Source organism: Haemaphysalis longicornis, unplaced genomic scaffold (assembly GCF_048455015.1).
Source record: "Haemaphysalis longicornis isolate Haplotype H1 unplaced genomic scaffold, Haemaphysalis longicornis Haplotype H1 scaffold_1, whole genome shotgun sequence".
Classification (NCBI taxonomy): Eukaryota; Metazoa; Arthropoda; class Arachnida; order Ixodida; family Ixodidae; genus Haemaphysalis; species Haemaphysalis longicornis.
The window spans coordinates 311325777-311341537 of record NW_027526203.1 but is presented as its reverse complement, the minus strand read 5'-3'; the positions used below and the strand labels follow the sequence as shown (position 1 = coordinate 311341537).

Sequence of the window (15761 nt, the reverse complement as noted above, 5' to 3'; positions counted from 1 at the left end):
TTTTTAAGTTTGAGTAGATTTTGTTTTTTATTCCGTTTACTTTTCTTTTCCACACGTTACCATGATCTTACTCCGCTTTCTTTTTTTTCCATTTTATTGGGTGAATCCGCCCCCTTTCCTGAAATGATCATTACGCCAACCTTGGCCAATCTGCCTCATCAGATGTGTCGGACGGGGTTACAGGAGCCTCGGGGCATTTCTCTCTCTCCTTGAAACCAGAAAACCTCACTATCTGCCTAGCAAAGGGGCTGCATTTTTACCGTTGTCAGATCCAGTTGAAGCAAATTCTACAAACCGCGATTAATGATTTATTCTTCCGTCTGCTTGACAGTTCGTAAAACTTGTGCACGAAACGCTTAAAAGTTTTATTTCTGTGGGAGCGAATGAGTCATGGTGGCCGCGTAACTACGATTCCCATTTCGGAGACACTGGGCCTATAGATTCAACCTCCTTTATACTGACGATAACGTCTTGCTGTGACGTCCGGGCGGTGACGTCGGCCACGCCCGGAAATAAATCTGAAGCTGGGGTTCCGAAAAACATTCCACGTCTAAAAGAAGCCTCGAGAGTCTGTTACTCAAACAGGTCCAACGGCAAGCGTACGTCGCCGTTGTATACAACGTTAAATAAAGGATTGGTGCAAGCTTTAACCGTGTCTTAGGCTATTTTCAGACTACCGACGCAAAAGCCATTATCACCCGTCGCGGTGGCTCAGTGGCTAAGGCGTTGGGCTGCTGAGCACGAGGTCGCGGGTTCGATTCCCGGCCGCGGCGGCCGCTTTTCTAATGGAGGCGAATAGCCAAAACGCCCGTGTGTACGAGATTTCGGCGCGCGTTAAAGATTCCCAGGTGGTCAAAATTAATCCGGAGCCCTCCACTGCGGCGCGCCTCATCGCCTGCGTTGCGTCGGCGCGTGAAACCGTACAATCAAAAGCCATAATCGTGATCTATGGACGTAAGAAAACGGCGTGTCACGCAGTTCGGTTGGCTGAGACGTGAAATGACGTCATTCTTTAAAGTTATTACGGCAGTTGCGGCAACAGTCTGAACCCGGCCTCAGTTGTGGGAAGTTTCGCCTTATCCCTCGCGCTCTAAATGACGTAGCGACAAGCCTACAATATGCTGCTATATATATCCACTATTAATGGCATTACTTTACGTAGAATCCTTCTCATCGCGTATATATGTGTATCCGGTAGAGCGAATGAAAACGTTTCTTAAGCAATTGTGAAGGATTGATTTCTGTCCGGAAGAAATCTATCTACCATTTAATTAATTCCGCAGAGCGTTGGGAAAGCTACGCAAGTCCGCCGATAGCGGGAACGGGTGCGGCGGCTCAAGCGGATGCGGGCAGCAGATGCACCGTTAACAATGGTATTCCACGGAAACTGTGTCAACGGCTGCTGCCAACACCAAATCGATAAAAAGCCCGAAATGCAGAATGACAAACGTAGCGCTATTTAGTGAGATAGCGAGCACCCGTCGGTCGCCCTCCAAGATAAAAGCAACTATCAGATGCGATGACCAGCGTGAACGGTGCCGCATGATATTTGTTGTTCGGAATGAATGAACTGTTCAGGCCTTCTTTCCTTCCATACGGCCTTGCTTACTCTCCAATCAGGACGAAGCAAATGGCACGCGTAGAGAATCTTTTGCGCATTCTTGGGTGTGCGTGCCGCTTCACGCCTTGTAGCTTCCGTAGCTTTGCGCGTAGTTAAATAGACCATAATCCCGATTTATTTTTATTTACTTTTTAAACTAAAATCTAGTGGGGAGGGGGGTGCGGGGAGAGGGGTTACGTCGCTCAAGTACATTGGACGCTCTCAGTACTTGACGCATTAGTTTAGCACTGAAAAGCAGCGGGAGCGAAAGTATATCGCGAAGGTAAGCCTCAGCGAAGGCACATGCATCACGCCGTCGCCGCCACTTCCTGCCTGCGTTTGCGTTTGTGGCATGCGGTACATCCGCTCGATCACATTCTCGTTACGGCTAAGGGAAAACAACGAACACGGTGAGCTAGGAGGCGGCAGAATTTGCAGGTCTATAATTAAACCGAACATGTAGGTGAAGGTCGCAACAGAAAGCAAGATGGCCGCGCACTTTTTTTGTGTCGTTGCTTAGACACATGCGATTCGGTTGAATATTTTTTGTTTGTTTTTTCCCACGGTATGGAAGACATAGTTTGGGCGCTATATTTACAGCACCGTAGATTTTCCGCCGGAAATCGTATTTATGGCTCTTTCCAAATGAATAAATCCAAAATATTTTTAATGTTGGCGTCTGTGTTGACAGCACTCACGGCAGTTCCCTCACAACTGACAGAGCACCGGTGTGTAGAAGCAACCACGGCCTGAAGGACGATCGACCTACTAAGTAAACAGGCGGGGCGCTGTCACGCCACAGCTACGAACACATTGAGCGATCACACTTTGACTCCTTTTTCATTGCGATGCGCACAGAGAATTGCGGAACGTCGAGCACCGCGAACAGCCGCAATTAAGGGAGCGACCTGAATGGCCAAGTCTTATCTATGGACACTCAACGTCGCGCAAATTGCAACGTAAGCCCGAAGTCACTGTCAGAAGAGCTTTGAAAAGGTTTCTTTTAACAGTGACTTCTGAGCACGCCTTCTATAAGCGACGGCAACGTTCTGTCCCATGCACACTGATAGCGAGCGAGATGGGAAATTATGCACGACTTACCGACAAACCATATTCGGAATTTCTTGAGCGCTGGATTAATCGACATCCGCCGGCGCGACGTACGACAGCTCGAACAATGGCTCGTAAACCGAGACTGGCTTCGAGCGCCGAACAAAACAAGCCGAGCACGCGTCACTTGTGCAGACGACACGGATAAGCAGACGACGAGAGCGGACTCTCGGAGAACCCTCGACTGCAGACCTCCCGAGCAGGTTTCTGCCGAGCGAACGTCAGCGCCCCGATGAGATGTGCCCGTGAACTAACGGTGTGCGCTTAGCGGAGAGTCAACAGAGCGCGAAGCGGTGCCTTTGTTGCACGTGTTTTCTTTCTAATCGTTTGCGAGAGGTAAATTACCTCGCTGCAGAAGAACGGAAGGGCCCGGTCGAGGTTATGGAAGTGCTTCCTGGATCTTCGGGATATCAGACAGAGCGCGAGGCGCTTTACTTTGCTCATTCATGCGCGTGCTTCGGAATTTCGCTCATGTGCTAGTTCGGGCACCGTCTTTTGTGTTTCGTGATAGGGTCGAATAGGCAGGAAGCGATTTGCTTGTCTTTTGTGCGCTTTTTTTATTCTCTTTCTTTCTTTTTTGGCAGAGTAGGTAAAACTTAACGGAGGAAGCTTTTGCTGGTTTTCATTATCGCGCTAACGGTCTCTGCGCAAGCGGCGCGTCCGGCGTTTTTCTTGATTCTTTGTATCCTGAGCTCGGATGGAGAGACGCATTCTTTATTGTCCGAAAGCCGCGATGTTCTCGGTCGTTTCGCGCTGCCCGCGCTGAGAATCGTGACCGGCATGTTGCGTGCTGCAGCTGCTCGGCTGGCATTGAAAGAAGCGCCGAGCGTAAAAATACGCGAGGTGAATAAGCTTCCCCTTTTCGTATTTCGTGTCCGCTGTTGGGAAACCACCGTGTTAGTAGGCTAATTCCTTCTCGATGTCTTTCCTCTTGTTCGTATACGCACTCTTCTTGCTCTTTTCTTTGACTCGCTCAAAACACAAAGACCTAGCGAGAGGGGTGAGGCTTTGGAAGCAGACGAAGTGCTTCAAAATGTAGTGCGAAGGTTAGCTTGTCCGACTCTGCAGCCCCAGCTCCAGGAAGTGCGAAACACGAGATTCCACGGAGCGTATCAGCTTGACCGCATTAACCAGTGTTCCCACCAAGACGTGCGCGGGTGGGTGCATGAGCCTAAAACTGCCAAGTCACTCTGTTTCTGAGCGCGAGATTCCAGCCGGTCTTGACCGCTGCGAGTGCTTTTCTGGTATAAGCACGATTGCAAAAAAGAAAAAAAAGAAAAAAGAGGCGGGCGTGTAGGCGACTATCTGTTCACATTCAAGAGCCCTGGGTGGTTGACTATGTCGCATACAACATGCTTTTTATACGCCTGACTGACTTCGGCGCTGTAATGCCCCATGTATTATTAATTTCTGCATCCACGACGACGCATTTTTTATTCGTGGCTACTATATTGCGCAGCCTGTGGTGAATGTTCTGTTTACTACACTATCTGAGCCCACGACACAATAGTACACTTTGGCAGCCCGCGAGCTTGCCCTCGCCAAAGGACAGGCACAACAAATTTTTTGCTGCAACGAAGCCGAAGTAGGGCAACTTGAAATTTATAACGCCGACACTGGAAAACCATCCAGTCTTGAAGAGCGTTGGCACCTTTGTTTCGTGCGAATTTACGACATTCATCGTGGCGGCTGGAGAAAGTTCGACGGACCAATGAAGGCCTTTTTTGTCGTTGTTCTTCCCCCTACCTTGCATGCTTATTTGCAGCCAGTGTGCTGAAACTGTAACGGACGTAAAACCACTTTATAAATTGCAGTTGATCCTATGACCTCTATTGTGCTTCGCGGCTCTTTTAAATCACCTAATGTATTAATAATACATTAACAACATTAGAAAGTATGGTGCAAACATGAAACGAAGAAAAACAATACGTTTTTTCAGCTTTAAGGTTTCTAAAACCGACATCCACGTTTGCGTACATGAGATTTCGGGTCCCATTTTAAAAGATAATAAAAATTCATTTTATAGCTCTCGGGCGTAGCGTCGGTGTGTTAAGCACCGAACTAAATTTACTGCATCTAGCTTCGTTGCAGCCGAGGCTTGAGCACGTAAGTATGGATATCGGTATGGTATATATCGTCTATGAGCGCTATTCGCACTCAAGTTGTTGCACAGCGTCTGTTGTTGTGCTCGTCTTGGGTGTTTTTTTTTTTTTTTTTGAGCAGTGGTACATTTATTCCAGAATGTGAAATGCCTGGCTATAGCAGACAAAATTATCTCTGTTATGTACGCAGTTCTGTACATGACTAAGTCCCTCCTTCACCACTAGACCTCTGCCGCGGTGACGCATCGCCCAAAACTAAAATGCAATAAAAATTGAAGCTGTGCACGCGTTTCATTTCCAGCGTGCGTCCTATACTTGCGCCACTAGCAACACTCCAAACGAGCGGTATAGCCGCAATCTATACAACGCCCAGATTCCTCTTCGCTAGTTTTATAGTGCAGTATTAGAAGCAGGTTTGGGGATTGGTGGAGAGGCGGGATAAATGCTCCTCTTCAATAGTAAGAACAGCTAGGATTTTGGCGTCTTCGGCCCGGCAGCGTCAGGAGAATACTTGCTGCTCTCCTAACAGTGCGTGCGGGTGCGTACAGTGCATACTGAAATGAAAACGAAGTTGTGCGTGCGTGCGTGAAAAGTAACGAAGGCCAACAGTCACGAACGCCAATAAGGGCATCGGGGAAGTGGTTCTTCTCTTTTGCATACACATGGGCATTTCGGAATGCTTAAGAAGACAGAAAAGGGGGAAATTTTTTTTTCGAATGTTTCTCCATTTCCTTTGCTAAGCAGCTCTGAAAGCATTCACGAGTGTCTCGGCGGCAGACTCCTCAGCTCTCATCTTTAGCTACCTCCGTCCGCGAGCCACGGAATAAGTGAAGTGAAGGAAAGCGGCAGAGTACAGGGCCTCCAGATCATCGCTCGTCTCCTGGATTCTTCCCGAGTGCACCCTTTCCTCTCCACCATTGCTCACTCAGCGGCGGCGAGGAACATTTTCGGAAATGGGGGAGTTGGACCTTTTGAATCCACCTTCTGCCCGCGCAGCTGCTAATAGCCCACCCTGCGGGCTTTACAATATGACCGTTCTTGCGGGAAACGTCGGCATATACCAGTATTTCGATAAGTTTGGACAATTCCTATGAGATGGCACCACACTGTGTGTGGTGGCGTTATGGTTGGCAAGTGTCACTCCTCAGTCTACGGCAGGTCAAATATGACCTTGAAATGCGAGGTTCACGTCCGGTGTACGTTTCCAGCGAGCATGTCAGTAGTTGTAGCGGAAATGGGAGGTGCCAGGTTCCGTGCAGTGATAAAGCAATTTCGTTTTAAAAAGTGGACCGCTGCGCAGGTCAAAGCCGAGGTGGGTGAAGTTCTCCTGGTCTGTATTACTGGAGGCATTTTTTTTTCGGATAAACGAATTTATATGTGGGCGCACAAACGGTGGACAACACGTGGATCCACCACTACACCCTCGACTCGGAGCTGCAATCAAAGCAGTGGGCAGCGTCAGGTGCAAGAGCTTCAAGAAGGGCACAGCCATTTTGTTGGCTAGGATGGTGACGGCAAAACACTTTAGCGCCCGTTTGAAAAAAAAAGTAAAAAAATATTTAAAACACAGGCCAGTCTGGCACGCACGAAAGTGTTCTTCCACTAAGACAGTGCTCCGTCCCACAAGTCGACCATCGCAACGGCACAACTGCATAAATTTAGCTTTCAGCTAACTGCATAAATTTGGCTTTCAACTAAATGCTTACCCAAATCTTCTCTCGATTCGGCCCCCTTTGGTTTAGCTTTCTTTGTAAACTCGAAAATATGGCGCTGCGGGCGAAAATCTTCGTCCAGTGAAGACACCATCGTCGCTGCCAATGCGTATTTTGCTGCACGGGACTATTCCCAATTTCGTGGCGAGATGACAAAATTAGAGGCAGGGTAGGCCGAGTGGGCAGACCTCAACGGATGTCATGTTGAGAAATAAAACAATATTTTCTTCAGTAATAGGGGGGAAAAACACGTTCAACCTGCATTTATTGTCTTTTTGAAACATGCCTTTCGAACAACTCTCGTATAACAAGCCTTCTATAATAGAAACGAAATCTGGTATTTAACGCGTCGAAGCAGCCCCTGATCAAGGCGCGCTGGGTGGGCCATTCAGTATTAATTTAAAGCCCCTGGACTAAGTTACCAAATGCAGGAAGAGCGTTAGACGATGCACGTGCACTCTATTTATTTACAGCTGGCTTAGAGAGCTTGTGAGGGCGGTGCTTTGGGAAGGGATGGGAATACAAGTGGGCGGTAGCAATGAGACAATTTGAGGGTCGCCCTTATGGGTAAGTGAATCTGCAGGTGACATCAAAAAAAAAAAAAAACGCTTCGCAGAGGGAATTCTTAGTTACTACTAAGAATACCCTCTGCGAAGCGTTTTTTTTTTCCTCTTCAATAGTAGGAAATGCGTTCATATCAATAGGGGGAAATAAGAAGCAATGCCAGGCAGCCACGCTCAGAAACAACACTTGAGCGCAGGTATGAAATGGGCTTGCGCATTTTTTCATCGAGGACCCTACATGCGATGAAAGAGTCACGTGAGGAAATTACATGGACCGGAGAGCACTGGAAAAGCACTGGTAAATAACGATAGGCCCGGAAGAGCCATGGTGCTGTCGAAGAACAGCAAGTGGGAGCACTTTAAAGGAATAGCAAGGAAGTGGCTCGTAAGTAGAGTCGTATAACGAGAAAACCACGCTACCGGTGCATACGTTCCCACCGACTCCTAGCGGAGACGAATTTCAGCGGGATTGCGTGTTTACGCAAGGAGGGGAGGGTGTACCTTTGTGTTACATGATCTCTCGGAGTTGTACGTGCGTGTATGAAATGGCTATCGTGTTTCACAGCTATAGGCTGAATCATAGAAAGTGACACTACCGACAGGTTTGCGTGAATCACGTCCGAGCATTTGTATGGCAACAAGCCAAAGGAAGGCTGTCACACAGCCGAGAAAAAAAAATACTACAAAGGTAATGTGCCGACGGTGTTGGTATATGACGACTACATACACCCGTGGCAGTCTTTCATTATTAAAAAAAAATAAAAGAACTAGCACGAGCCAAAGTATATCCTTTACGTTAGGCATTAGTCGATAAGCTGTGTGCTCGCGCGTGTGTGTAAGGCTCTGGAGGGACTCACCAGTTAACGGGAATTATTGACCCGAGGACTGTCAAACTTGAGCGGCAGGAGGCAGCGACTCCGTCCCCTGGGCAGGCCGTCGTGCACAGTGCGGGTCAGGCGCCGTTCGCACACACGCCGGAAGACGCACGCGGGTACAGGATGCCGGTCGAGGAAATAAATATCGAAATAAGACCCGCGTGCACGAAGGGTGCTTGAGATAGGGCCGTTTCCTCTGTCATCCAGCCAACAGCTTCGACGGCGAGCGTTGCCTGAGAAACAAGGGTCTGGACGACGCCACGCCAATAAAGAAAGGCGAACGGCGCTTTCTTGCCGTCCGCGTGGACCTGCCAACGCGCCCGGCGCGAACTCCGCTACCTTGCGGCGTCACAGCCGCCGTGCGCGAGTCGAGCCGGTGACGCATCGGGCCGCTGCCAGAGAAGAGCGCCGCTATAGGCGCGTTCCAGCTCGACCCCCGTGCGACGCGAGCACCGATTATGACGCTCGCTGCCGTCAGAAAGCTTACCCATCCATCACACGCCACTTGCGGTCGAACGTATAACAATGATCCTCCTTACGCGAAGCTGTACGCGCTGCCCCCCGTCTGATCGACCCGGTACGCCGACAGAAAACGCTTTGCGGCAAAGCCAACTTTCTCGCAAATTTTCAGTATAGGTCCCAATCTGGCGAAGACGTCTTGGGAAACGTTGCGGTGAAATGGGCCGATAAGACGACTCGATCAATACGCCGAGCTTCATTTACTTGTCCTAGTTACGTAGTTTAGGGTGGAGTTGTGAACAATTCGGAGTTCCCGCCCGGGCTTCTGCGGGAGAAATGTCGTTACAGAAAACACCCGCAATGCAGTTTTCTTTTTTCAGAACGATACAGAAACAAATTATATCACAATTGGCCGCTAAGACGACTTTACCATTACGACGAGTTTCATTTACTTGTCATAATTACGTAGTTTATAGTGGACTTTTAAACAGTTTGGAATTCCCCTCTGCCAACACAAGGGCTTCTACGGGAGGAATATCGTTACAGAAAGCGCCGGTAATTCGTCTTTTATCGGAACAATCCCGAAACAAATTACATCACAATTGGCCGCTAAGACAACCGTTTTATTACAACGAGCTTTACTTGCTTGTCTTAGTTAAGCAGTTCAACGTGGAGTTGGAAACAATTGCCAAATCCCGCCTGCTGCCAATGTATGGGCTTCAACGGGAGGAGCATGGTTTCAGGAAACGTCCGTAGCTAATGTTGTATCATAACTATACCCAAACAAATTATGTGTCATCGAGCTGCTCAAACGACTACATAACGGTGGGAAGTTTTATCTTAGCAGGTATCACGGATGGCTGTCAGTCGTAGTTTTAATGAGGTCGCCACTTCTAATCTATTCTATATAAACATCATCATAAGGCACCCGTGAAAGAGACAGCCCCACGTATTGCTGCTAGGATAAAGCTGTAGACCTACTCAGTTTCATTAAACTAATTAACTCAGAAGTGTAATAAAGCGCAGATTACAAGCAATCGTGTTTCATTTCTTGCACCGGTTCTGACTGCCCTAGTCAATCGTGTTTGAGGTCGTGTACTGGTTAGGCTTCGCTGTCCAACCACGCTCACCTAAAAGTTACATAGACCTAACATCCTGAGCACAGGTATTCTCATTTCTAGCCTCCTTCAGAAAAAAAGCTGCTGTAGCCTGCACGATGCGAAGCAGCCGAATGCCTTGGGAACTATGTCACTAATGCAAGTCATTCTAACCATTAACTGAACAGAAAGTTACGATCGAGCTCCATATGTGGACGCCTCGTTCGGGGAAGTCAGGGCACATCACCAGCAGCGCATGTAGCGGCTCCATAATGTGCCCGTAGCGTCTGTCAGTTAAATGTATTCCGGAAGAGATCTACAATAAGCTGGCATTTGCATGCGCGCCACCTGCACAACACGCTCCGCGATAGAAGGACGCTGCCAAAAAAAAAAAAAAAAAAAATCCCGGGCCATCCCGACTAACGTGTAATCTGGGGAGGGGCGAAGCATGCAGCGTATAAGTGAATTCTTGGCGCCTTGGCGTTTTTGCCAACTGAGGTGAAACCGTTGGGGCGTAGGGGTATACAGCTTTGCTGCAAAAGTCTCGTGTCTTTGAAGCACGAAGCGTTCTTGCGCGAGGCGCAAACGAGTGTCCCGGTGTTTCGGTGTCCCGGAGTGTCCCGGTGTCCCGGTGTCCCGGCGCAAACCGTCACTACATGAGACGACGGTTTCGACGACGACATGAGACGCCGACAGCCCGACCCCTAAGGGGCTTCGCCCCTAAAACATTTCCCCCAGCATGCCACAAAGAGAAGCTCTCGTGTGACTAAGCAGCAGGCCTCATGCGCGTCGTTTTCGATTACGAGTTCAACAACGCAGTGCGAGTGGGCAGTCTTGTCTATAGGAAGAAACGATAGGTACGTACACAATAAACGTCCGTCTGTATTGCGGGCTGGCTTTGAGCAGATATTTTATTGCGGCTGTTCGCAGCTCGTAACGACGGCTTTTTTAACTTTCACTTTGTGGGATACACCCGCCACCAACGTTACTAGATAGGTTAGTAACGTTGCCCGCCACCGCGCGCCTATCCCGCCTATGCCCGCACAAATCGGTGGTGCCATCTCTCGGGGGACGCCGACGAACCAGCGCAGCGCCGGACCGGTTTCAGCGCACAAGCGTCTCTCCCGAAGCGCGCGCCGGCTCGGGATCGCGGGTCGCGGTTCTCCACGATTCCCACAACTTTTAATTCACCATTTGTGAACTGTGGAGAAGACAAAGGAAAATGAAATATCCTAGTTGGACAGCAATGGACAACTCTAGGGGAAAAACTCGAATATAAAGTGTCGTTAGAAATCTACCAGGGCAGATAAGTGCGATATCACGAAGAAAAACCACTACGATCACTTTAAGGTAGTAGCTGAATTTTTGAAGCTAGAGAAGGTTGTTTGAGAACAATTAGCTTTGTAAGAACATGTGACGAAAATGATGAGACATGTGTTGTCTGTACTGAAGAAAACAGAAACGATTCGACACATTAGTTGCACGGTGATAATATCCGTTTAAATCCATGCGAGGGAAATAAATGTCCGCCTTCCTGAAACCAACCGGGTTTACAGGTAATGCAGTGAAAGTAAACTGAAAACCTGGGGAGATGACCCAGAAATTAATAAATACTGGTGGAGTAATCGCAGAGAAGAGGGTGTAATGCTTCTAAAAAATCATTTTTAGTCTAGTTAATCCAGGCGCTAATCGCGCCGCTAAAACGAGGATAGTGAGAGACCGGGAGTTACTCGAGAGGCCGATGTTCGGAGCGACCTTTTATTGGGACGCTCGAGTGAAGAACCAGCGCACACAGAGGGAAATAGCTACCCCCCACCCCCTCTTTACTCGTATAGGTATTACGGCGCTGTGTTGTAGCCCGCGGGGACAGCTGCCAATAAGCTGCTATGTGTATTACCACCGTAATACAACAATTCAGGGGCATAATTTTTAGCCATGTGACTCAGCTGGTGTGGTTGTTTTCAAGAATGAATAGGTTTCATAGAATGGCTGATAACTGAATTGGAACTCATCCATGTGGCAAACGTATGTGACTCAAGAGTCGTTTCTTTCACCAATGAATAGGTTTTATAGAATTGTTGAGAACTGAATTGGAAGTATACGGATGTTTTCGTGCAGCCCTATTTTTCTGTGTGGCGAAATGCAGCTGACAGGCGATCTTCCATAGGCAAACTTGCCAATAATCTCTCGCTTATTTTCATGGCTTTAATAAACAGATCGGCTATTGAGCAAGGTTCACAGCTTATTTCGTTAGTATTTTATTATTTGCACATTTCGGCCTCCCCCTGGGATTCAAAATGGCCGTCGTCAGCATTGTCTAACCTGGCAAGGTGATTGCTAAGTGAAAAGCAGATGCGTATGTCTGTCGGATTCCCGCAGAGTATAAGTACGTACGCAGCGTTCGGCCATAAAACACCTGTAGTTTGTAGCAAGCCGTTAGTTAAAAACTCCAGCGGGTGATCATCTTGGTATTCAAGGCGCTCACAACACAAGGGCGAAAGAAGAAAGGGAGACGGCATGGCGCTCCTTTTCGCCTGTCGTCTCCCTTTCTTTCGTCGTCCCTGTGCTATGAGCGCTTTGAACACCGAGAGGAACATCTACCAACAAGCCCAATTGTCCGTGCTGCTCCAGCGTGTGAATTTCGCCTTGTGACACAGATTCAAGGAGAGCATTTCAAGTATGTGCTTTATTCGCCCGGTGCGCACTAATACTTCCACAAGTGTCTATACAGTTTTGTCTATACAGTAGAGGAAGCGCGCTTATCTCATACCTCTTAACGCCAGCTCCACTGTCAACATCAATGCCATCAGCTGAGGTCATCAGTTCCGTCCTCACCTCGTTCAGCAGGTCATAGTTTCTGACCTCACCTCAACCTCAGCTGATAGCGTGAGGTTGATGTTTATTTTAGGTTGACGTCGACTTGATGAGACCATCCTGACCCGCCGCCACGGTGGCCCAAGGCGTTGTGCTGTTGTGCCTAAGGACGCGAGTTCGATCCCGGCCGCGGTGGCTGCTTTTCTGATGGAGGCGTACAGCGACAACGCCCCTGGGTCGAGATTTCAGCGCACGTTAAAGATCCTCCGGTGGTCAAAATTAATCCGCAGCCATCCACTGTGTCGCGTTAAACCCCACAATCAATCAATCAATCAATCAATCAATCAATCAATCAATCAATCAATCAATCAATCAATCAATCAATCAATCAATCAATCAATCAATCAATCAATCAATCAATCAGGCTATCCACCTCCGCCAACTTGTAATTCTCATAGTACCCACGTGTGGTAGCCTCACTGCCGTGAAAAGCGCCAATTCACCCAAAAATGACCTTCTGAAGGTCATACAAAGTACATTCAGAAATGGGGAATAACTGTTCGAACGAGGGTTCCGTGGCAGTTAACAAACGTAAAGTGCGCTGATACACACGCACACACACACACACACACACATATATATATATATATATATATATATATATATATATATTTCCTCAAGTTGAAGAACGCAATGATTTCTAGATGTCACAAACTGTGCGTATATATCAATGGAGGGTGCCACACATTCTCAGCAGACTTGAACGATGCCACCGCCCTTCATAACATCACCAGGCCTGGTGCGGTCACAACATTGCTGGATACCACGGGAGGCTGTACCAGAGAGGTGCAACCATACCAGGTGAGGCTTCCTTGGACACAAACAGCATTTCCTCACCAGGCAAGGATTTGGCTTAGCAAATTTGCACAAACCTCCCAAATGAATTTACAACCACACCTTCAGTCCACAGAAGCTGTATTGCCCTACCCAAGGCGGCTGCAGGAAGGCAAGCAATTCTGCAAAAGGTGCTAAGAATCTCTGGGTATGGGCACTGGGAATTATTCAGTGGTACGTTCAATGCTCGAACTCTTTCGAGCAAAGTTAGTTTATCGGTTCTTTTACATGAGCTATCTGGTATTGGATGGGTCATAATATCAAATTAAGCAAAGAAACGGGCATTGGCGGTTCATGTCATGCAGATGGGGGAGAACAGGTGGGCCATCTGTTTAACGTATACTTGCTGCTAATAGAGCGTAAACGCGATATGGCCGGCCAAGGACTCGATGGAGGGATGAATAACGAAAATTTGGGGAAAAAGGCTGGACTCAGCTAGCACTCGATAGACGTCGCTAGAAAGCTGTGGGAAAGGCCTTCGTCCTGCAATGGACACAACCAGGCTGCTACTGCTGATATATAGTCATGTGATTCATAAGCTAATGATGTAAGCTGACTGGGTAATGAAAAGACAAAATGACTTGGTCTACTGCGCAGTGATCCGAAGGAAATGCAAATAAAACGGAACTGAAACGGAAACTGAATGTCGCTTTACCAACTCGCCCAACTCTCCATCCTACTGCACAATGCAAGTGCGAGCAAGCGCATTTTTTTTTAGTTACACAAGGATTATCTACCAGTAAGTGGACGCGATAACGTGTATTTCGATTTAGCAAGCACCATACCTGAGTTGAAGGAAACGGTAGCACCTTCAGCTTGGTTAATATATTTTCTCACGTGTACTTTACAACCACTTTTTAATGATTTACTACGGGACTTAGCAAACCGTGCCCATTGTTTCCTTAACAATGCTGCCCAAATGTCATCCAGAATCTCTATTTTTTAGAGGATGTTTTTAATATGGCAGGAAGAAAAGAAAATGACTTGTATCAACAGCGTAAGTAGCAGTAGTAGTAGTAATAGTAGTAGTAATAGTAGTAGTAGTAGTAGCAGTAGTAGTAGTAGTAATAGTAGTAGTAGTAGTAGTAGTAGTAGTAGTAGTAGTAGTAGTAGTCGTAGTAGTAGTAGTAGTAGTAGTAGTAGTAGTAGTAGTAGTAGTAGTAGTAGCAGTAGTAGTAGTAGTAGTAGTAGTAGTAGTAGTAGTAGTAGTAGTAGTAGGAGCAGTAGGACCAGCAACAGCAGCAGTAGCAGTAGGGTTTCTGATGATAAAGAAACGCGTTGCTGCTACTGCTATGTTTTTCTGGTTATGGTACCCGCATAATTTTTTTGCATTTTTACATTTTTTCTCGTAGTTTCTTACCATCGGAATCGGTATCTCACCATTGGAAGTCCCCGCCTAGGGCATCAGCCTTGGGACCCACTGCTGTATTCATGCTCCAATGGAAACATGTTACTACAATGCAATTGAACTGAACTAAAGTCAATGAGTTCCCACTACGAAGAAAGTGAGAGAACGAGTCCCTTGAGACTGAATGGCAGCTGCCGTTTCCTCTCACCTAAGAGAGAGAGAGAGAGAGAAGCTGAAGGAGGAGGCGCTGTCTTGTACGCGTATTCCAATTTCCGAGTAGACATAGCTGATGCCTATATCAATATCCACTCTCACAGAGACGTACCGAACACGCGATGAAGCGGGCCCGAGACTCACGTTTATCGCGCACCCATTCGGACGATCCCGAAGACATGGCGGAAGACGGCCGTGAAGCAGACGACCCAGCGGCAGCGTCGCGTGCCAGCGTCTTGGCGTTGTGAGCTCTCGTGGCCGGCCCCGCCCTCGAGTATGTATGCAGCCCACGCAAGCGTTCGCCGAGTTGTCCGCCGAGTGACTGTACCGCGGCTTCGTCACCTAAAATGCGGTGATTGTGCGCGGTCGAGGTCTCTGAATGGAGAACCGCGGCCCCCTATCAGCGCGTCACGATAAACGGGCCAATGATGTCACGCTTCCCGTGGAATCATTATCAAACTACATGATGTCAGCGAGGAGAGCGAGTGTTGCGTGCGGCGTAGCGCATCGCAAAGGTAACTGCTCTGGCGGGTTATTAGTGGCGAGCTCTCCAAAGACTTGTTAACATACAGCGTGCACACGCCATCTGGTATTTTCGATGTGTGTCCGGCCGTGGTTGGATATTGCGTTGCGTTACTGAGCCGCGGCGGAAGCTTTTCATACGAAGACGGAAAACTTAAAAAAAAAAAAAAAAAACACGTGTTCGACATTAAGGCACAAGTGAAAGATTGTCAGGCGGTTCAAACTACTTCGTAGCCCTGTACTATGCGGCGCGTTTCAAATCCGAGGTGTAACTTTGGTGTCCAGAGCTTAAAAGGTTTCCAGAGCTGGTTTTTAAGTTGAAACATTGTTTGAAAACAAAGTAAGCAGCAGCCCAAGCAAAACCTTGGGCTGAAGAAGAGAGCAACAACCCGGTGTAATCTATACGGGGTATACCATGTTTCTCAGACCAAAGAATAAAAGTAGGAATGCTG

The 15761-nt window shown here is 47.9% G+C and overlaps 1 protein-coding gene across 4 annotated transcripts in view; it reads right to left on the bottom strand.

Annotated features, from left to right (window-relative positions):
- Positions 1–15118, bottom strand: part of LOC144149948 (uncharacterized) — a 48699-nt gene extending 33581 nt beyond the window's left edge. The window contains exons 1-2 of one of the 4 annotated variants that reach the window (XM_077681722.1): positions 14932–15081; positions 7945–8011 (exon numbers count right to left, since the gene is read on the bottom strand). Coding sequence is in view for 2 of the 4 variants with exons in the window: in XM_077681699.1 (XP_077537825.1) it covers positions 2702–2747 (46 nt within the window). In the remaining 2 variants the exon portion in view is untranslated. Of the gene's footprint in view, positions 1–2701; positions 3063–7944; positions 8353–14931 lie in introns of those variants that run through there. The other 3 variants (XM_077681708.1, XM_077681714.1, XM_077681699.1) reach the window with 3 other exon arrangements.
- Between the last annotated feature and the right edge of the window lie 643 nt (positions 15119–15761).